At 37.8% G+C, this 20,542-nt stretch overlaps 3 protein-coding genes across 6 annotated transcripts in view; all 3 read left to right on the plus strand.

The window, feature by feature from the left end:
• The window catches only part of LOC122006088 (kinesin-like protein KIN-14C), a 25,152-nt gene extending 12,979 nt beyond the window's left edge, over positions 1 to 12,173 (plus strand). For 2 of the 4 annotated variants that reach the window (XM_042561430.1, XM_042561433.1), the window contains exons 5-21: positions 3,795 to 3,916; positions 3,995 to 4,078; positions 4,195 to 4,272; positions 4,341 to 4,433; positions 4,527 to 4,556; positions 7,458 to 7,799; positions 7,869 to 7,950; positions 8,025 to 8,120; positions 8,213 to 8,392; positions 8,581 to 8,687; positions 8,801 to 8,979; positions 9,210 to 9,374; positions 9,455 to 9,708; positions 9,787 to 9,950; positions 10,711 to 11,177; positions 11,400 to 11,494; positions 11,820 to 12,173. In XM_042561430.1, the coding sequence (XP_042417364.1) occupies positions 3,795 to 3,916; positions 3,995 to 4,078; positions 4,195 to 4,272; positions 4,341 to 4,433; positions 4,527 to 4,556; positions 7,458 to 7,799; positions 7,869 to 7,950; positions 8,025 to 8,120; positions 8,213 to 8,392; positions 8,581 to 8,687; positions 8,801 to 8,979; positions 9,210 to 9,374; positions 9,455 to 9,708; positions 9,787 to 9,950; positions 10,711 to 11,177; positions 11,400 to 11,494; positions 11,820 to 11,890 (2,609 nt within the window). In that variant the 3' untranslated portion in view covers positions 11,891 to 12,173. The remainder of the gene's footprint in view (positions 1 to 3,794; positions 3,917 to 3,994; positions 4,079 to 4,194; positions 4,273 to 4,340; positions 4,434 to 4,526; positions 4,557 to 7,457; positions 7,800 to 7,868; positions 7,951 to 8,024; positions 8,121 to 8,212; positions 8,393 to 8,580; positions 8,688 to 8,800; positions 8,980 to 9,209; positions 9,375 to 9,454; positions 9,709 to 9,786; positions 9,951 to 10,710; positions 11,178 to 11,399; positions 11,495 to 11,819) is intronic. The other 2 variants (XM_042561432.1, XM_042561431.1) reach the window with 2 other exon arrangements.
• Positions 12,174 to 12,956: 783 nt separating this feature from the next.
• LOC122006089 (elongation factor 2-like) lies at positions 12,957 to 17,534 on the plus strand. The gene is made up of 3 exons (XM_042561434.1): positions 12,957 to 13,047; positions 14,679 to 14,809; positions 14,890 to 17,534. The coding sequence occupies exons 2-3, from the start codon at positions 14,719 to 14,721 to the stop codon at positions 17,328 to 17,330; spliced, it is 2,532 nt and encodes an 843-aa protein (XP_042417368.1). The 5' UTR covers positions 12,957 to 13,047; positions 14,679 to 14,718; the 3' UTR covers positions 17,331 to 17,534.
• Positions 17,535 to 17,881: 347 nt separating this feature from the next.
• On the plus strand, positions 17,882 to 18,919 carry LOC122003851. Its single transcript, XM_042558845.1, has 2 exons — positions 17,882 to 18,193; positions 18,505 to 18,919. Exons 1-2 carry the CDS (start codon positions 18,048 to 18,050, stop codon positions 18,782 to 18,784), a joined length of 426 nt encoding a protein of 141 aa, XP_042414779.1. The 5' UTR covers positions 17,882 to 18,047; the 3' UTR covers positions 18,785 to 18,919.
• Positions 18,920 to 20,542: the final 1,623 nt, after the last annotated feature.

The following is a 20,542-nucleotide window of genomic DNA, read 5'->3' on the forward strand; positions in this document are numbered from 1 at the left end:
TCCTTAAGTTTTTATACTTTGGTGGCCGAAAGTTTCAAGAAGCAACCCTAGATTTTTAAGCAATCTAAACTCATGGAAAAACACATGAACTACTTGTACCACAGGTGAGGGGATACTTACTTCCTCTTGCTTGGTTTTTTTTTTCTTAAAAGAAGGTACCCTTGTGAAGAGGAAGAAGAAAGCTTGAAAACCTTAGCTTGGATTCGGAAATGGGAGAGGGGAGAGTTTTAGGTCTCGGTGGAGGAGGAAAAAGGAGAAAGAAGGAGGAGGAAGAAGTAGCTAACCTTTCTTTCCCTTCTCTTCTCTCATTCCTATTTATCCTCAATGAGGAAAAATGTTCTAATTTATCCCCTTGATTCCTCTATTCCCTCACCCTCATTCACTCTCACGAAAATAGAAAGAAGAAGAAGAAAAAGGCAACTTCATACTCTTACTTTTAACTACAATTTCCATTCTTTGCTAATCATATATCATTCATGACTCTATTGGTTATCATACACCAATTTAGCTTTATCCATTGTGAGGGGTTCAAGGTTAAGCCTTAACTTCTCTCTCTTTTTATTTCTTTTTGGTTCTATTTCCCTTTTCCTTTTATTCTAAAAGAGAATACCCATATGTATAACTAAAAATTTCGCGGGTGTTACACACTCACCCACTCATGGGTAGTGAGAATCTCTTTCCTTATTTGTAGATTAAAAGGATGGTTTCAATTTTTGGTAAAAACTTTCCTTATTTGTAAATCATCTACATGTTTAAAAGAGAGTTTAAAATTTGAAATCTTTCCTTATTTGTTGATTAAAAGGTGGATTTTAAATTTTAAGAAAATTTTCCTTTTAAACCATGTTCATGATTTAAAAGAGAGTTTAAAAATTAAATATTCTTTTTTATAAGTTTCTACAAAAGATTAAGAAAAGATTTGATATCTTTCCTTATTTGTAGATTAAAAGAGATTTTAATTTTTTAGAGATAACTTTCTTTTTATCCACATGTTTAAAATAAAGATTTTAATTTATTAAATTTCCTTTTTATAAACCAATCATGAAGGGATAAAAATTATTGGAGAAATTTTTATAAATTTCCGGAAACAAATTAGGAAGTTTTAATTCTTGTTTAATTAAAACTCTCCTTGATTTGGGGAAATAAGTGGCCGGCCATGTTATAATGAAAAGAAAAATTATTTTTAATTAAATAAATTTTTCTTTTTCATGGCAAAAGAATTAAGGAAGTTTTTATTTAAATTTCCTTATTTGCCAAGATCAAGGATTATAATAGAGAGGGTAGAGGAGACTGTATGGTGAACGACTTTATTATTCTTTTCCTCCCTCTCTTCCTTGGTGGCCGGCCTCTTCCTCTTCTCTCTTCTCCCTCTTGTGGCCGAACCATCTTGTTCTCTTGGAGTCCTTGTGGTGGCCGGATCTAGCTTGGAGAAAAGGAGAGAAAGGAGGCTTCGCTCTTGCTTCCCTTGGAGCTTGGTGGTGGTAGCCGAACCTTACAAAGAAGAAGAAGGTGCCTTGGTGGTTCTCGTCTCGGAAGATCGTTGCCCACACAACGTCCGGGATTAGAAGAGGAATACGGTAGAAGATCAAGAGGTCATTATCTACTAAGTAAGGTATAACTAATATAATTTTTCGCATCATGTTAGTTTTATCTCCATGTAAAAATACCAAATACAAGAGGCATGCGATTCTAGTATTTCGAATTAGTTTTCGATGTTGTGTTCTTTTATTTTTCTTTTCCTTGTGATTTGATTGTTCCTTTTGGTTGACCTAAAGTTATTTAAGGAAATTAAATATTAGATTTCCTTAAAAGGCTTTGTCTAGGCGGTGGTGGTTGTTCCCATATCCAAGAAGGCCATGTGCCTCGCCATGCAGTCCTGGAAGTCAATTTTGGAAATTAATATTTAATGTAATTAATAACCTAGGTGATTTGGATCGAACGTGTTAAGTTCCGCAGGAGATCCAAGTCTAAACCTAAAAGAACAAATAAATTAAACTTAGGATCAAACGTGTTAAGTTCCGCAGGCGATCCAAGTTTAATTTAAAAGAACACATGGTAGCTAGGAAAGGTTCAAACCTTTGTACAAAATTTTTGTACAGTGGAACTATTAGGCTTTTCGAGTAGCAACCAACATTCCTACCAGTGGTTCCATCAACTTTGTTGATGTTTTACTGGTATGTCATTTTTGCCTCGATTGTCATGATTCCCAGTTCGATCAATTGCTTCACAGCTTCAGACATACCTGAACCTGTCTTTTGTCTCCCAATTGACGTTGGACAATTGTTGTCCTTGCTCCACCGGCAATCACCCTCACTGCACTTGCCACAAACTCTCATTTACTCCAGATTGATCACACCATTGCACAAGCAATTCTTGATGCCTTTGCCATGACATCAACAACCTTGGCCCCTAATCCCCATCATTGCACCTCAAAATGAAGTATTGATTAATATCACCATGAATCATTTGTGTTTTCTTGAAATTTCCGTTGTATTGTCAAACATGCAGATCTGCCATGGACCATGTGGGTTATCTGATTTGGTTTTAAGTTGTAATCCAGAATCAATGACACTAGTTTGAGGAATCTGACTTGAAATTTCCGTGGTATGAAATTTACATATCAACTTTGGCTAGGTGTGTCGTCCAATCTGGTTTCAGCAGAAAATCTCATTCGTGTTTGATGCAAAATGAAATTATTTTCAGCATCACTAGTTTGAGGGGTTGTTAAATTAAGACAATTATTTTAATCTCCAACCTGATGTAGTCTGATTTCTTCCAGACTTGCCTCAGATGTTTTTTCAATCTACCTCAGATATTTTCCTAATTCACTCTGAGATAATACCATTTATGTACTCTATTTATATTATGCATTACCTCTATAAAAAAAGATCATCTATTTTATTCAGATATCTAAGCCAATGACATTATTCCACCATCAATTTTATCCAATAATAACCTGTTGACTTCAGAGAACTACACAGAATTACACATTTACCTTTGTTAGACCAACAAATCCAAAATTCTTTAGTTCAACTTACCATTCAGTCATCTAAGCATGTAGAGTATAAACAACTTTCATTGTACGACGCCTTTCCATGTGACCTAAACTTGAGGTGTTATGGTCCCCTTGGGGCGGTGCGGTGGTTGAGGCATGGGGTGTTGCCACATAAGGTCTTGGGGTTGAAACTCGGCACGTTCAAGCATGCCTTCCTCCATGCCTTGGTCACCTGCACTAATGGCTAGTAGCCACCCATGATTTACCTCCTCCGTGTTGACCTAGGGACGGGTTGGTAGGGGTGTTGGAGGTGAGTGAATCTCCTTCTGCCACATAAACTTGAGGTGTTATGTATTCCCTCACATAAGGTTTGATGCCTTTGCTGAGGCTCAATGTTCATCTTATAGCCCAAGCCATCCATAATTGACCACATGTGAGTTCCAACCAATAGTGGTTCAACCACATGCACCCATTTTAGACTGGAACATCTCACTATGTTTAATTTTGGTACCAACTATAACAACCTGCTTAGCTGAGACGATTGGTTCAATAGTTTACTCATCTGAATCTATAGACGCCTGCTTATTAGCTTCACAATTTTTTTACATAGGAGTAAACTTGGGTTGTTAAATTGGTACCTTGGTCTCTTCTTGTCATTCGAAAAATATATTGATTTTCAAAGGGAAAAGAAATTCTGATGGTTGTATTATGATTGTTTATTAAAGTTTATTTTTTTTAATTTCTTCTTTGCTTTTTGAATGTAACTGGCATATGTTAACACAAAAATTGTTTCTTTTGGTAGGGTCATCCTTTGAATTTCGTCGTGGGCATAATTTTCATGAAGTTTTTCAGTTGAGACAAGGGCATAATTCTGGTCTTACACCTGCCAAAGTTACAGAAGTGTTAAAATCAAACTGTTTAGATGTACTAAATGTGATGCAAATTTATTTTGTTGATTACAATAATTTCTTGTGCTTTTGCTTGTGACATGTTGGAATTCAGAATGCCCCAACTCAATCACTTTTAAGCATTACAAATGGAATTCTAGATGAAAGCATTGAGAGAAAGAATGGGGAGATATCTCAAGTATGTTCTGAGGAGAGCAAATAGTTGGTTTACTCTACAAAATCTTGTGCATATCTTGCCATGTCTATTTTGACTTTTCTGAGTTGACGACTGGTTCTCTGCTTTTCAATCCTCAGCATGTAGCATTTTTATTGAGAAGAGTTATGCAAGAGATTGAGCGTCGTATTTTAACTCAAGCTGAACATATAAGAAATGTAAGATAAAATGAAATGGCATTGAATGTTTTTTGGTTTATAGCTTTCTAATAGCCTCTTATTTGCAGCAAAATAATCTCATTAAAGCGCGTGAAGGAAAGTACTTGTTAAGAATTAGGGTGCTAGAAGAACTAGCAAGAGGGACACATGAAGAAAATCAGGTATTCAGTGATTAGTTCATGTATTCTCCCACCATCCATCAGTGCAAGAGATCTGTTTTGCTGATAAATTCTATATTTTTATTACTGTGGCAGATAATCATGAACCAGCTCTTGCTGATAAAGGTAGAATTTTTTTCTGCCAATCACCAATAACAATTTTTATTGTATGAGAATATTATGATGTCTGAATCTTGCATGCTCCTTGTTTGTGAAATTCACAGCATATAAACTTCATCTTCATGTCTCCTTAAAGGCATGTTCATGTCTGCTCATAAATTTTATTTCTTATATGTTAACAAGTGATGTTATAGTTTTAAGAGAAATATTTGTTGTTTCATTGTGGAAACAGTACAGAATCTCCAAGCCTCCTAGTTTACTTGTGTGATCTCTTACATATTGGTATTTGTAATTTGTGTTGCATAGGTATAAATGCTAGTATATAAATATAAACTGAATTTGTGTCCCATAAGTATTAAAATATTTGAATCGCAGTTAAATATTGAAACTGAGAAATAGAGAATTTAACCAATGCAAAACTATAATTGAGTAGGGAAAATGCAGCTTAGGATAATAATGAAGAAGGTAGCAAAATTAAGATGGGTAGGCAAACAATCAGCATGAGGGATTTTGTTGTTTTGGATGCATTATCAACAGGATGGAGGCCCTGATGATGATGATGCAACTTCTAGATGATTTAATAGGGAAGAGGACAAGTAGAGAGACTTGTGATTTTTTATAATAGTTGCAGATTAGTTAAGAAAAAGTAGATACAAAAAGGCTGAAGATGATTTTTAGATGGATATGCAGAGATATTGGAATAATACTAGGTGCGAACAAATGCTTTTTGCTCCATGATAAAATAAGAGGGTTCAGATGGTATGGATGTGTTCAAAGAGACCTAAGTAAACTATTAAAAGTAATAAAGAGGCGGTTTAGATCAAGGTTTAAAAGTCTCTTTTTGTCCTACAGGATCAACCTTTGGTTGGAATGAGATGTGCCAGTGTCATACTGGTGATCTCAAGCCTTGTGTAGGTGTCTGAGTCAGGCTCTAATAGAAAAAGGAAGTTTTATGTCAAGCCCTAACAACAGTTAGAGGAGGAAGAAAATGTGTTCCATTCCATCTCTATGTTGTTTCAATCCTTCCAAACAAAGAGGAAAAGTTGCACAAAGGATAACTAGGTGTTGTTTTGGTGTCTCATAGTATTGTGCATGTTTGTCGATAGAATGGTAAGTTTTAACCATGCCAAACAACAGAACATGAGATTTTAAACTACGATTTAAATAGTATATCAAATTATATCATGCATGCATATTTAGAAACAAATTATCAACCCTATCCACAAAATCGTTGCAAGTTTCATGTAAAATTTTAAAGTATTTAAGACGATTTGGAGATCTCTTATTAGAAAAGTTAAATGGTTTCATAATTTGTATAATAGAGATAAAATAAAGTAAATTGACCGATTGAAATTTGGATGCTAGTATCTTAATGATAGCTTAATTTGAAGCATGTTGTTGTCATTCTTAATCAAGTATCTGAAAGCTATGGGGTTTATCTTCAGTCTTCAAGGAGATGCTTCTTTCAATGGTTTGTATAGAAATTCTTTGTAGTGGGGTTGCCATATCTGCTTAGATTCATGGGAATTCTAGCTTTGAAACTGCGTAAACTAATGAGAAGAGGTTGGAGATTCTCTTAGATTTGCTCAGTGTTCTAAATGGCGGTCGAGGAGGGATGCGGGCATCAACCGCACTGCCTCAGCTGAGGCGGTGCTTGAGGCGGTAACTCACTTTTTTCTGCCACTGTTGCGCCTGGAGTCGCCGCTACTATCGTTTCGCCATCGCGATACATCCAGATGCATGGCTTGGGCCCGACGATGACTTCGGATGCGTCGCGCTAGCCCAAACACAGCATGTGGGCCTTGCGACGTGTCTAGACACATTGCGCAAGCTCGGATGCGTCGCCTGAGCTTGGCGATGGGCTCGGAGGCGTCGCCCAGACTCGACGATAGGCCTTGACACGTTGCTCAGCCAATGGCGCATCCGAACTGGTCATGTGGTCCCGACGATGTGTCAAACTCGTCACCCGACTAAAACAGAGTACGCGCGTAAATTGTAAGTTAGGGTTTAATTAAATTACTTTATGTTAATAATTTTAATCAACTCCTAACTATGATTGAGATAATTTAAATAGACTTAATTAAAACCTAATAAAATTATCCTATTATATATAGATTAAATATTTAATTTTAAATTAATATATTTGCTTAAAAGTAAATATTATGAAGAATAATGATGATTTATAATATTATGTATAAAAAAAAAGTAAAGAATATTCAACTGTCTAGGCACTACCTAAACACCGCTTAGGCGGTCGAGGTGATAGGTGGTCACTGACCGCCCCGCCACTGCCTACCGTCACTTACAACACTGGATTTGCTGATATGTAATTTAGGTTGGTATTTATTTAGCTCAGGTTATTTTTTTTCACGTTTATACTTAAGTTTGGGCATAGTTAAATATGTTCCCTTTTATAGTAGCTTTTGATAGGAGGGTAATTCTGTAATTGAGAGGTTTTCATTTTCTTGGTTAACTCATGTACATATTCTTTCTTCAATACCTTCCCTTGCCTAGTCCAAAAAAAAAAAATAATAAAAAGGATGCTTCTTTCGAAAATGTTAACATATTCATCTCAGCAATAGCCAATGTTGCATTACTGTAATTTCACATAGATTGCAATTGGTTTAGCATCTTAACTTATAGAATTTTTTTTCTATTATTAGAAAAAATTATGTTATATTTTTAACAATTTTTAATTGAAGTAGAGTTATTAACTTTATTTCGGTGCTATGTCCTGATAATTCTGTATGATTTTTGGCTTTTCTGAGTTATCTGGCATTGGAGACACTGATGTGCCTTTTAACTTATCTGAACCCTTTTACCACATTATAAGACATTATTTGTTATACTTGTTCTCTATTGCTTTTTTCCAGTGCTTATTTATGACACATGCATATTTTTTTGTAGGCAGAAAAAAATAAGATAGTAGAAAGGGAAAAAAATGGAAAGCAAGATATGATTAGGTTGTCTAAGACAAAAGAAGACATGGATAATGTGATTGCAGAGCTGAAGAGGGAATTGGAGATGAGTCACAAAAATTATGCACGATGCTGCCAAGAAATGGAGGACAAAACAAACAAAATCAAGGGCCAGTTAGACAAGAAGACAAAGGAAGTTGAATTCCTTCTAGAAGAATCGAAAAAGAAGATTGGAGAACTTGAAGAAACTTCAAAATCTCAATTAAATAGCTGGCAAAATAAGGAAAACAAAATTGGAAATTTCATACATTCTCAACTGCAATTGATGCAGGTTTTGTTTGACCTTATTCTGCCCTTATAACATGTGTTTCTCTGTTAGACTTAAATTCTAATGTCTCAGGACTTAATGGAATCATCTAGCTCAATCAAGCAGGAAATCATTCATTCTCAGACAAAATTCCAGGATGAGATCATTAATTTGGGTACTGAAACTCTGAATCTCTTTTTGCATCATTCTAGTTTTTTCCCCTTCTGATCCAATACAAGCATTTTGCAGGATTGAATCTGAAAGTGTTATCAGATGCTGCTGATAATTATCATAAAATTCTTGCAGAAAACCATAAATTTCATAATGAGGTCCAGGAATTAAAAGGTAATTCTTTAGGCATAATATGACTAATTATGAAGTTTTCTGTTTTCTGTTTTCCGTTCTGTAGGCTTTTTTTATATCCACTTACTTTGTAGGGAATATTAGAGTATATTGCCGCATTAGACCATTCCTTTCTGATCAAAATGCGAAGTCGACGACCATATATTATTTTGGCGATAATGGTGAGCTCCTTATCAGGAATCCCTACAAACAAGGAAAAGATGGACACAGGATGTTCAAGTTCAACAAAGTCTTTGGTCCTACTGCATCTCAAGGTTTAAATTTTGTTGATGATCTATTATTTCATTGAATTGTTTCTTAAAATAATGCAACTGTTATTGCTTTTTACTAGAATCAATAAGATTTGATAATTTAATTGGTGTGATTTAGTTCAATATCTTGATTGTTAATTTCTATTCATAACACTTATTTCAGTTTATCTATTGTGCTTTATTAATAATAGCTGAAATATTCTCGGATATTCAACCATTAATAAGATCTGTTCTTGATGGCTACAATGTATGCATTTTTGCATATGGTCAGACTGGTTCTGGGAAGACATACACAATGGTACACTTTTTGTTCCTTCTCATTAATGAATTTTAAATCATTTTTTCCATTAGTTTACAATGTTTCTTTTTACCTATGATTTTCGGAAAGTTGAAAATCTTTCTTGTTTTAAGAGTGGTCCTAATTTAGAATCAATGGAGGATTGGGGAGTGAACTACCGAGCTTTGAATGACCTTTTTGAGATTTCTGAAAGGCGGAGAAATAATTATTTATATGAAGTTGGAGTCCAGATGGTTGAAATTTACAATGAACAAGCGCGCGATCTTCTTTCAGGAGATGGTTCTCATAAGAGATATCCTTTAAGCACATCTTATTTAAAAATTCTAGTAGGAATATTCATGTTTTACTGGAGGTAATTGGGATATTGATCTGATATCTAGCTTAATACGACTCAAAATATGCCTGTTGATTGTAGATGTAATTGTACCTACTTGGTAAACTTTTGTTCTATCTCTTGGTCTTAGAATGACTTTAAGTATTGTTGGAACATAAGTGCAACTTATTTACCTTAACCTACCAAACACTTGGTATTTGGAGTATCACTCAACCAAATGGACTTGTTGTTCCTGATGCTAGCATGCATCCTGTCAAATCAACCTCTGATGTTCTGCAATTGATGCATATTGGACAAACAAACCGAGCCGTAGTTTCAACTGTTCTCAATGAACGAAGTAGTAGATCTCACAGGTCATCCTTCTATTTTTTGCAGTTCATGCACATACTGTAGTTTTCCTTAGCTATTTTTTTTTTCTATTATTTTACTGCAGTATCCTGACTATCCATTGTCGAGGTGTGGATTTGAAGATTGGATCTACATCGAGGGGTTGTCTTCATTTGATAGATCTTGCAGGTAGTGAAAGAGTTGAACATTCTGAGGCAACTGGAGACAGAGTCAAGGAAGAACAGTATATCAACAAATCTTTGTCTGCTCTTGGAGATGTTATATTTGCTTTGGCACAAAAATCTACTCATGTTCCATACAGAAACAGTAAATTAACACAAATTCTTCAAAGTTCTTTAGGTAACTATTCTTTTATTTGTTGGAGATTCGTATTAGCTGTGCAATGAGTCCTCATTATTTGGAACACTTTCACAACAGGTAAACAAGCAAAGACACTTATGTTTGTTCAAATAAATCCAGACAATGAATCATATTCCGAGACTATCAGTACTCTAAAGTTTGCTGAAAGAGTGTCTGGAGTTGAGTTGGGTCCAGCACGAAGCAACAAAGATGACAAGGATGTCAAAGATTTATTAGAACAGGTCTTTTCTCTCTTGTCCTTCCTGGAAACACAATACATTAGCCTCTAACTTCAACTTCCTTATAAGTAAATACTTGCAAATATTTTCAATAATATTTTCCCAAGGACATGAAGTATGGAAAAGATCTTTGTTAGAATATGGCTATGAGTTTTCCTGAATTAGGCCAACGTAATTTTTAGCTTCACTTGAGGTTGTAAAAGAAAATACGGTAGTTAGTAATCTTAGAAATAATCATGGGTAGAATGTGAAAGGAATTTTGATGAGGGCTGTATATGCATAAATACAAATGGTGATTGTTCTTCAATATCATTTATCTTAGCTTGCCATTGACAGATTAGTTTGGGTACAACTCAAATGCTAAGGAAGCTAAATATCATCATCGTTGTCATGATTATCATTGTCGTCATCAACATTGTCGTCGTTGTCATCATCACATCATCATCGCCATCATCCTTCTAGTCCTCTTCATCACCATCCTCATCTTCTATCATTGTTGCTCATCAGGTTGCGCTTATTCCAACTATTTGGGCTTGGCAGGTTCTATAAGATACAACAGACCAAATTCTAGCTGGGTCATTTAGCCTTATCCTCATATTGTTTGTCTTAGTAAAATATTTCTTATAATGGTCAGATAATTTTGTTCCATGAACCATCCTGTAATAGAAAGACTTCCTGATTGTAGTTATGTTTTGCAGTTAATTAATTTACCATGCTTACTCTTCCCTACAAAGTTTCTCCGTAAAACTTCATTGTTTTGCAGGTGGCATTTCTCAAAGACACAATATCTAGGAAGGATGTAGAAATTGAACAGATGCAGATGCTGATAGATCATCAGACTGTATCGCATGAGTCAACAAATGAGAAGTATGCAGTGTTAGGACACTCTTCATCCACTCCTGGTATCCGTCCCTCAGAAGAAGAAACTACAAGTTCTCGTTTGCCTCATGGCATGCTAGTAACAACTGATAATTTTGCCTCATATCTTGAGAATCAAACTCAATTTAGTGAAAACGATGACACATCTAATGGAGGGGATAAAGGGCAGATCTTGCAAGCTGGTTCTGACCTTGTTGGATACAGAGATGCAGATTTAGAAGACAGAATTAGTGACATATCTGATAGTGTCATATCAATGATGACAGAAACAGATGGTTCTGTAACCAGTTCCACTGATTTTTCATTATCCCCTGGTACTAACAAATCAGAAGAGAAGAAAACAGGGAAGCTGTACGTTTCTGAAGTGCAAAATTGCTTTTATCTATCAATTCAATGAAATTTCTTGATACTTTTCATAAATCTGTTGCATCACTGAATTTTTTTATCCAGAAATGTTTGCTCTCTCAATTTCTGATGTCAATGTTGTCTCCATTTTCTTTGCTAAATATTTTGGCTTAAATATATTTGGTATCTGCTTTCAAATCTTCTACTTGTTTTTTTTTCTTAATGCAGAGCTAAGTTTCAGTCAAGATTTTCTAAAACGGTAGCAAAGGTAGGACAATCAATAACTTCCAGGACGAAGTTGAAAGAACCCTCAAACTCTGGAGGTATGTTATGAATCTATCTCAGCTCCTTATGGTTTTGTTCTTTCAATCAGTATGGTTGATTTCCATTTTAAAGATGTTATTGGAAGAAAAATTGAAAAGAACCTACTGTCGCTGTGGATGTTTAAAGATGTTATAAGGATTCCTCTTTCCATGATCAGTGATTTAATAGGTATTTTTATTTTACGGTTCATATTCCGGGTTGGATCTATCTCTCTAAGAATCAAACATCATCATGAGCGGCCCTTATCAACCGTGTTACTCTACTATAGAAAAATGCTTCTTGATTACATCAAGCATTAGTGCTTAATCCTCCTCACATTATCAGGCACAAGCAAAGCAACAAGCAATAGCAACCAGGCAACAGCTACCATGAAGCCTACAAAACACTGGCACTAGAAAAAGTAGATCCACAGAGCAAATCGATGGGAGGTCGAAAGAAGTTTAGAATGCAATGTATGTGCACTTCATCTGTCGATATGAACTCTATAGGTCGAAATCTGTATCAAAGGTCAAGTGATAGTTCTGTTTAGGTTGTAATATGTATCAAAATGATGTATAGAAAATTGTTCAAATGTCTGAAGAGCAATTACCATGGTAATTCTCAAAATGACCCAAGGAGACACCTTTTTCAATATGCTCCTAAAATTTTATTGACGTTGGGAGTAAGTACTCTTGAATATTTTTGTTTGCCATTGATAAATGAATAATTTGATCATGATAAAATAGTTGTTTTGATAGTAAAATAAAATATTAAATGTGTTTTGATAATAATAAAACTTTGATAATATTATAAGCTTTGTGAGGCATTTAAAAATAAAACTTGATGTATTAATTATTAATGGTTAATAAAAATGAAAGTTTATTGGAATGAAATTAATATAGGGAGAGATGTTTACATAAGATTTTATTATTAGTAATAATAAAATAAGATAAAATTTGTTTAAATATAGATGGAAAAAATAATAGAGGGTAGTATTGGAATGAAATTTTGAACTTTATAAATTTAGAAAAATTGAGGGGTTTTTACAAAGATGCAAGTAAAATGTAGAGGAGAAAAAAAGTGAAGGCAAATATGCATATTTGAACATATAATTTTAATAGTAATTCTGGTGTGATTTTAAAATTTATCAAATATATATTAATCCAAAAAAAGAAAATCATATAATTTATATTAAATTTTACCTTTTATAATTGACGAACATATAAACTAAGAATAACTAAGAAAGCAAATAAATTTTTTTCTTAAATTAAATTAAGAATTTCTTGGTTGATTTTATTCAATTTAAAATAATAAATAAAGGCAAGTAAAACCATAATACGGAACTAACTAAATTGAACACTTCGATTATTAAGTCGTTACGGAAGATGGGGCCACCTCTTCTCCAATTGAAAGATTGGTACAATTGTGGGGTATGTATCAACGGATGCACATACATTATGAAACTTTAACTCTATAAATAGCGCGGAGAGTGGCAGAACGAGGGTAACGTAGCAAGCTTAGGGTTACGCTTCGTGCAATTGCGGCGTGGTTCTCTTTTTCTCCATCTCGAGAGGTATTACTCTTGCCGCCGCTGATCTCTCTTAAGATCTCATGTTTCTCTGTCAGATGTTTTCTGGAGCTTTTATGCAATTTGGATCGCTCTCGACGTGTTTGTTCTCTGAGATAATCTTTGCTGCATATTGTAAAATTTGGCCCGAGAGCCATGGTCGTAGACGGCTGATTTGTTTTTGTTGATATCTTACGCTGTGATCTTGATATTATCATAGTTTTGGTGAATCTCGATTGGCTTGCCAGGAAATACGTCTATTTGTAACATTAGTAGGTGTTACGAACGTTTAAATTCTTCTCGTGTTGTTTATTAAATACGCTTGGATGTTTATCTTGTAAGGTTCAAAATTGTTTTTTTTTTGCTGATTTGCTTTTTCTTTTTCTTTCTGATCTTTGACTCTGAGATTGGACTTTGACGGGATGATCCATCCCTCAATTCTATATCCATCTGCTAATGTTCTGTTGATTTGTTGATCTGTTAGACAAAGATCTGAAATTTGAATGAGGTTTTCTTCCCAGAAAATATTATTTTCTTATATAGCTTAGAGGTTGCATTTTGATTTTTTTTTTTTTTTTTGTGTTATTGATCTTGGTCTACAATATTAATTGATAGCTAGTATGTGCCATCAATTGAAAATCTAAATGCTTATAAAGCTAATATCTGAGTTTACGTTAGATGACTAAACTGTTAAATTTAACCTTTTTAGCACCTATATATTGATACGTCAATGTTCTTCCCTCTTTTGTTATTCTAGGGGTAATTTGGGTTGTGACTAGTATGGTGTTGAAGTGGAAGGATCATGGGCTAACGCCTTGTGCTATTTACAATTATACTGATTGTGCTGTTTCCTGTATAATGTTTCAAGTAAATTTGGTTTGTATCATGTTTGCAACCTAAAGATTCATAAATATGTTTGAAGAAACACAGGACATACGACAATGACTGAATCTGTCTGTTGGTCTATGTATTTTGTATTTTATATTAATTTAGATGTATGACCCTTTTGTTTCTGAATCGTTTTATCATCTTCTCTTATTGTTGCTTTACTTTTAATCGATCTATTCTAGCTTCATATGTTTACATATTTTCATGGTTCCTACGTATTTCTTTTTCTGGTTCTTAACTTCCTGTTGGTGTTGGTTTTCATACTTTTATTTCTTAATTTGTATTTTATACTGATCAACTTTCATGTGGATGATGGCCCTATAACAGGATTCCCTTTAAATTTGTTACATCTCAGCTTAATATTTTTTGTTTGTGCGGAAATCCATGCTTTGTTGACAAATCGGGTAGCTTCTGTGTCTGTGGTATTGATTGACATTAATTGTGTCATTTGAGTTCATAGTTTCAGTTGTTGCTTGGTGTTCAATTATGATAAGTTATTAACACTTTGTTATCTTTCGTTAACTACATTTGTTTTGGTTGTTTTCTTTAAACTATTTTTTAAAGCCTTATTAATACGCTCCTCATCTTTTTATAAATTATTATGAGATTGCTTTTCTTTGTTAAAAAAAAGCTTTAAAAAAAGGGAAGCTGGATATAAAGTTGTCTTTTTCATTATTTAATTTTCTTTTCTCTACTGTTATATAATTCATTGTGACCAGGACCCTGTTCTGTTATTTGTGCATTCACAGGTTCATTTTGAGGATTGTCTAATTTCTAAAATCAGTCGAGATGGTGAAGTTCACAGCCGAAGAACTCCGTCGCATCATGGACATGAAGCATAACATCCGCAACATGTCTGTCATTGCACATGTCGATCATGGTTAGTTATTCCCTGCCTCGTACTTTCTCGATACCATGTGAAGTAACAAATACATCAAGTGTTGTTTCTTATATTTGCAGGTAAATCAACCCTCACTGATTCTCTTGTTGCTGCTGCTGGAATCATCGCACAAGAAGTCGCCGGAGATGTTAGGATGACTGATACTCGCCAAGACGAGGCTGAACGTGGTATTACAATCAAATCCACTGGGATTTCCCTTTACTATGAGATGACAGAGGAATCTCTAAAAAACTACAAGGGCGAAAGGAGTGGAAATGAATATCTAATCAACCTCATAGATTCACCTGGGCACGTTGACTTTTCTTCCGAGGTCACAGCGGCTCTTAGAATCACTGATGGAGCATTAGTCGTCGTGGACTGTATCGAAGGCGTTTGTGTCCAGACTGAAACTGTGCTCAGGCAAGCTTTGGGTGAAAGAATTAGGCCCGTATTGACTGTCAACAAGATGGATAGGTGTTTCTTGGAGCTTCAGGTTGAAGGGGAAGAAGCCTATCAAACATTCCAACGCGTCATCGAGAATGCCAATGTTATCATGGCAACCTATGAAGATGCTCTTCTTGGTGACGTCCAAGTGTATCCAGAGAAGGGTACTGTGGCATTCTCTGCAGGTTTGCATGGTTGGGCATTCACTCTGACCAACTTTGCCAAAATGTATGCTGCCAAATTTGGAGTCGATGAGTCAAAGATGATGGAGAGGCTCTGGGGTGAGAATTATTTCGATCCAGCTACCAAGAAGTGGACTACTAAGAATACAGGATCTGCTACCTGTAAGCGTGGCTTCGTCCAGTTCTGCTACGAACCAATCAAGCAGATTATTAAAACTTGCATGAATGATCAGAAAGACAAGTTGTGGCCGATGTTGCAGAAGCTCGGCGTGACGATGAAATCCGATGAGAAAGAGCTGATGGGCAAAGCTTTGATGAAGCGAGTCATGCAGACTTGGCTTCCGGCGAGCACGGCTCTGCTGGAGATGATGATCTTCCATCTTCCGTCTCCTTCCAAGGCGCAGAGATACCGTGTGGAGAACTTGTATGAGGGTCCTCTCGACGATGTATACGCTAATGCCATCAGAAATTGTGACCCAGAAGGCCCCCTCATGCTGTACGTTTCGAAGATGATTCCAGCTTCCGACAAGGGCAGGTTCTTTGCATTTGGCCGGGTGTTCTCCGGCAAGGTAGCTACCGGGATGAAGGTCCGGATCATGGGGCCGAACTACGTGCCAGGGCAGAAGAAAGACTTGTACGTCAAGAGCGTCCAAAGAACTGTCATCTGGATGGGCAAGAAACAGGAATCAGTGGAGGATGTCCCCTGTGGAAACACAGTCGCCATGGTCGGTCTGGATCAGTTCATCACAAAGAATGCAACTCTGACAAACGAGAAGGAAGTGGATGCGCATCCTATCAGGGCCATGAAGTTCTCTGTCTCCCCCGTCGTGCGCGTCGCCGTGCAATGCAAGCTCGCGTCGGACCTGCCTAAGCTCGTGGAAGGATTGAAGCGCCTAGCCAAGTCAGACCCCATGGTGCTGTGCACGATAGAGGAGTCCGGCGAGCACATCATCGCCGGAGCCGGGGAGCTTCACCTCGAAATCTGCTTGAAGGACCTGCAAGATGATTTCATGGGAGGAGCCGAGATCGTGGTATCCGACCCGGTCGTTTCCTTCCGAGAAACTGTGCTCGAGAAGTCATGCAGGACCGTGATGAGCAAGTCCCCCAACAAGCACAACCGCCTGTACATGGAAGCGCGGCCCATGGAAGAGGGTCTCGCCGAGGCAATCGACGACGGGCGCATCGGTCCGAGAGACGACCCCAAAGTGCGGTCCAAGGTCCTTTCGGAGGAGTTCGGCTGGGACAAGGATTTGGCCAAGAAGATTTGGTGCTTCGGCCCCGAGACCACCGGCCCCAACATGGTGGTCGACATGTGCAAGGGAGTTCAGTACCTCAACGAGATCAAGGACTCCGTCGTGGCCGGCTTCCAGTGGGCATCCAAAGAAGGAGCACTCGCCGAGGAAAACATGCGAGGAATCTGCTTCGAGGTGTGCGACGTCGTCCTCCACGCCGACGCCATCCATAGAGGCGGCGGGCAGGTCATCCCCACCGCGAGAAGGGTCATCTACGCTGCCCAGCTGACGGCCAAACCAAGGCTTCTGGAGCCTGTCTACCTAGTAGAAATCCAGGCCCCTGAACAGGCTCTCGGTGGCATCTACGGCGTGCTCAACCAGAAACGAGGCCACGTCTTCGAAGAGATTCAAAGGCCCGGCACTCCTCTGTACAACATCAAGGCCTACCTCCCCGTCATCGAGTCTTTCGGATTCTCCAGCACGCTGAGAGCCGCCACCTCCGGCCAAGCATTCCCCCAGTGCGTGTTCGACCACTGGGACATGATGTCTTCTGACCCGCTCGAGTCAGGGTCGCAGGCAGGGCAACTGGTGGCCGACATCCGCAAGAGGAAGGGGCTGAAGGAGCAAATGACTCCCCTCTCTGAGTTCGAAGACAAGCTCTAGACCTTCAAGTTTCAACTTCACCTCACTTCCTGATTACCCTTTTCGCGCATTGGGATTTTGGTTAATGTTTTCGAGTTTATTTTACGGTGCAGGTTTCCCTTTTCTGAGAGTAATCATTCTGGAACCGAGTTATGTTTTCTTAGGCGAGCATCTGATGCTCTGGTTATTTATGTTTTGAGCAGAGTAATTGCGATTTCCATTTAATAGTTTAGTTCATTTTATACTTTTAACTTTCTCGCTGAATTCAGCCTCTGCTCTAAAAAACAATCAAGGGTGTCAATCTACAATTTGAATATGAATGTTATTATCTGATTAAAAATAATTTTTGATATGTATAATTTTTAAAATATAATTTAAGAAAACCCATTAAATTTTAAATTCAGACAAAACCGCGTCAATTTGAGCTCGACCCGATCCACCAAAAGCGAATGCCCCACTAACTTGAGACGGGCGAATAACGCAATCCACCATGGACAGATGGCTGAATTCCTCCCGTCAAACCCCATGGTGGACAAACAAAAGGCTGCGTGAATTGCGATGGATTTGGACGAACATATCCACTGCCAGCCAAGTTGCCATGAAGAAAAAGAATCCAAGAAACAAGGAGAGGCACGCCAATGGCAAAAGGGAGCACCTCGTCTTTAAATCGCCAGCAACTACATAGAAATGTTCCCCTGAGGCATCATACTTCAGCAATTTCTATAGCTGGGTTTCGATATGGGCGAAGCTGTAGTCGATGACGAAGAACTCTCTGATTTGGACTCCGACTACGACGATGATGTCGATCATGCGGAAGATGCAAACATGAGTAAGACTGGACCTCTGTATGAGCTATCTACTCTAATGGAGCAACTGCCTATCAAGTAAGTAAATATAGGACCGCAAATGAGTTATAAATCAAGCCGTTCAAATAGTTTGAGTTTGGTTTGTTGAATTCAAACTTATTTGATTAAGCTAGGCAATACATGTTTTTTTTTAAAAAAAAATATTTAAAAAAATAATTTTTAATCTTTATTCATAAAGATTAACTAGCTAAAAGTTAGTCCATTGTTGATGAAACTCGTTCATTTAATTAACTTTTAACGAAATAAATAAATATAAATAAATTTTGACCAAGCTAAACTTTTCATAAATATTTAATTCATTTAGGCCCCTAAATAAATAGATCTTGCAGGAGAGGGCTCTCAAAATACTACCAGGGGAAGTCACAATCCTACACGTCCCTCTCGGTGGTCCGGGGCATAGAGGACTTGCCAAAGAAGGAGAGCTCTTACAAGAGAAAGATGGCGAAGGCAAGCGAGAGCTACAAGGGAGTGGATGCAAGCCAGAAGAAGGCTACTGGTCATGCTCTTGCAGTTGGGAAGGTTCCAAGGGTTGTTTCTTGTGCTTCTTTGGCCACACCGAGCGACAACAAGAAAACCACCTCTTGTTCCCGCACAGAAAAATTCATGTAATTCTCATTGATTGTTTTTTTTTTAAAATATATATCGTTTCTAGATAAGGGGGAAAAAATCGAGTTGTGTGTTTTTTATGTGTTTTGATGCGTTACTAATAATACGATTTAAGTTAGTTGTTGTTTGTGTTTCTAATGTGTAAATTTGTTGACTTAACACGATCGAGTTGTGTTTCACTTACTGACTTAGTAGCCTCGAATGAATGGTTAAGCTTTGGAGAAACTTGAAGAACTCAAGGGCATGGAGCATTGAGTGACAATGAATCCTAGTCATAAAGGAGGATTGAATGACATGGAGCGAACTAGCTAGGCGAGCTTAATGTATTTGAATACTTGGCGGACTAATGCAAGCTTAGGGAGCTTGGTGCATTCGATAACTTACCAGCTTAGATTGAAGAGGTTAAAGATCATAAAAGTGAGTGTTGATAGATTATGAAAGTCAATTAGGTAGAGGGTTTGACTTTAATACAATATTTTTGACAAGAGGTGAAATCCATTCGATTTATTTTAGAATCATTAGCTTCGACGGATACATTTGGCTTTCCATTCAACTAGAGGTTTTGTTCAATCGAGATGACTAGATTAGAGTTGTTGGAGTACTTATTATACTCAAGAGTGCACGATAATATTCTCATTTCATCCATGAATAAGTGCTCAAAATCTTTAAAGCTCTCCTAATCTCCTCGACCACTATCTTAAAGTTTCTTGTATCTTCTAAGAGAGAACTTTGTTAGTTAGAGCCCTAGAACCAATCATATGATAATTATTGTATGGACTCATTGTATCATATTCCTGTTGGACCCCGCGGTAGTTTTGATGTGATCAACCAAGTTAGTTAGGTCCTGTGTTGTGTCTGAACCTTGTGTCTGAGTGTGCAGAAACTTAGGAGCGCAGGAAGTCGAGCGGAAGACGCAGCTAGTGAGAAGGACGGCACGGGAAGGGAGCCGACGGGCTCGGTGCGTCCGAAGGACGAGAGAGCTGCGGAAGAGAACTCCGGTGGAGCGAGAAGAACGTGCGCGGCGTTCGAGGGACGAGAAGTCGAACGGAAGCCTGCTCGAGGAGAAGGCCGGGAACTGGGTTCGGGTGAGCCCTATTCCGGATGGCCGCAATCACCCAAGGAGCCGAACCGGAGCAAGTCAACTGGAGTTGACTTGTCAACGGTTCGGTCGACCGAACCTATTGATCGGTCGACTGAACCCTTCATTAACCGAAGTCAATCAGCAGCCAACCGCCAATGCTACGTCAGAAGCCACGTCAGAAGCTAACCGTTGTTAAAGCTGATCGGTCGACCGAACCTCCTGATCGGTCGACCGAACCAAAGTTAATCCACAGACTTAGTCAAGCAAACTGATCGGGCCAACTCAGCTAGAGACCGTTGGCCGATCGGTCGACCGAACATAAGGATCGGTCGACCGAACATAAGGATCGGTCGACCGAACAAAAGCTCATCCTCAGAGACTGCACCTGGATGGAAGACTGGGCAGGTACAGCAGGTTCGGTCGACCGAACCTGGGGATCGGTCGACCGATCCCTCTCGAGTCAAAACCTGATCTCGAAGATCAGGTCATCCGATAAGCTCTAGAACCCCTATATAAAGGAGGGTCTCGGGCAACTTTAAAGAACAACGATTAGATATGAAATTCAACTCTGTAATTACTGTTTAAGCAACTTCTGTGCTCTCAAAGTGTACAAGGCTTCTCCGTCTTCAAAGAAGGAGTTTCTTACTGTGCTTTCCATCGCCCTGGATTAACAACCCTCT

The sequence above is a fragment of the Zingiber officinale genome, chromosome 7B, assembly GCF_018446385.1.
Source record: "Zingiber officinale cultivar Zhangliang chromosome 7B, Zo_v1.1, whole genome shotgun sequence".
Lineage (NCBI taxonomy): Eukaryota > Viridiplantae > Streptophyta > Magnoliopsida > Zingiberales > Zingiberaceae > Zingiber > Zingiber officinale.

Excerpts from the sequence above, each read along its gene's own strand:
- LOC122006089 (XM_042561434.1), top strand. The coding sequence starts at position 14,719 with ATGGTGAAGTTCACAGCCGAAGAACTCCGTCGCATCATGGACATGAAG. Across the intron at positions 14,810-14,889 it reads CATTGCACATGTCGATCATG|GTAAATCAACCCTCACTGAT; the intron begins GTTAGTTATTCC and ends TTATATTTGCAG.
- LOC122003851 (XM_042558845.1), top strand. The coding sequence starts at position 18,048 with ATGGGCGAAGCTGTAGTCGATGACGAAGAACTCTCTGATTTGGACTCC. Across the intron at positions 18,194-18,504 it reads ATGGAGCAACTGCCTATCAA|GAGAGGGCTCTCAAAATACT; the intron begins GTAAGTAAATAT and ends TAGATCTTGCAG.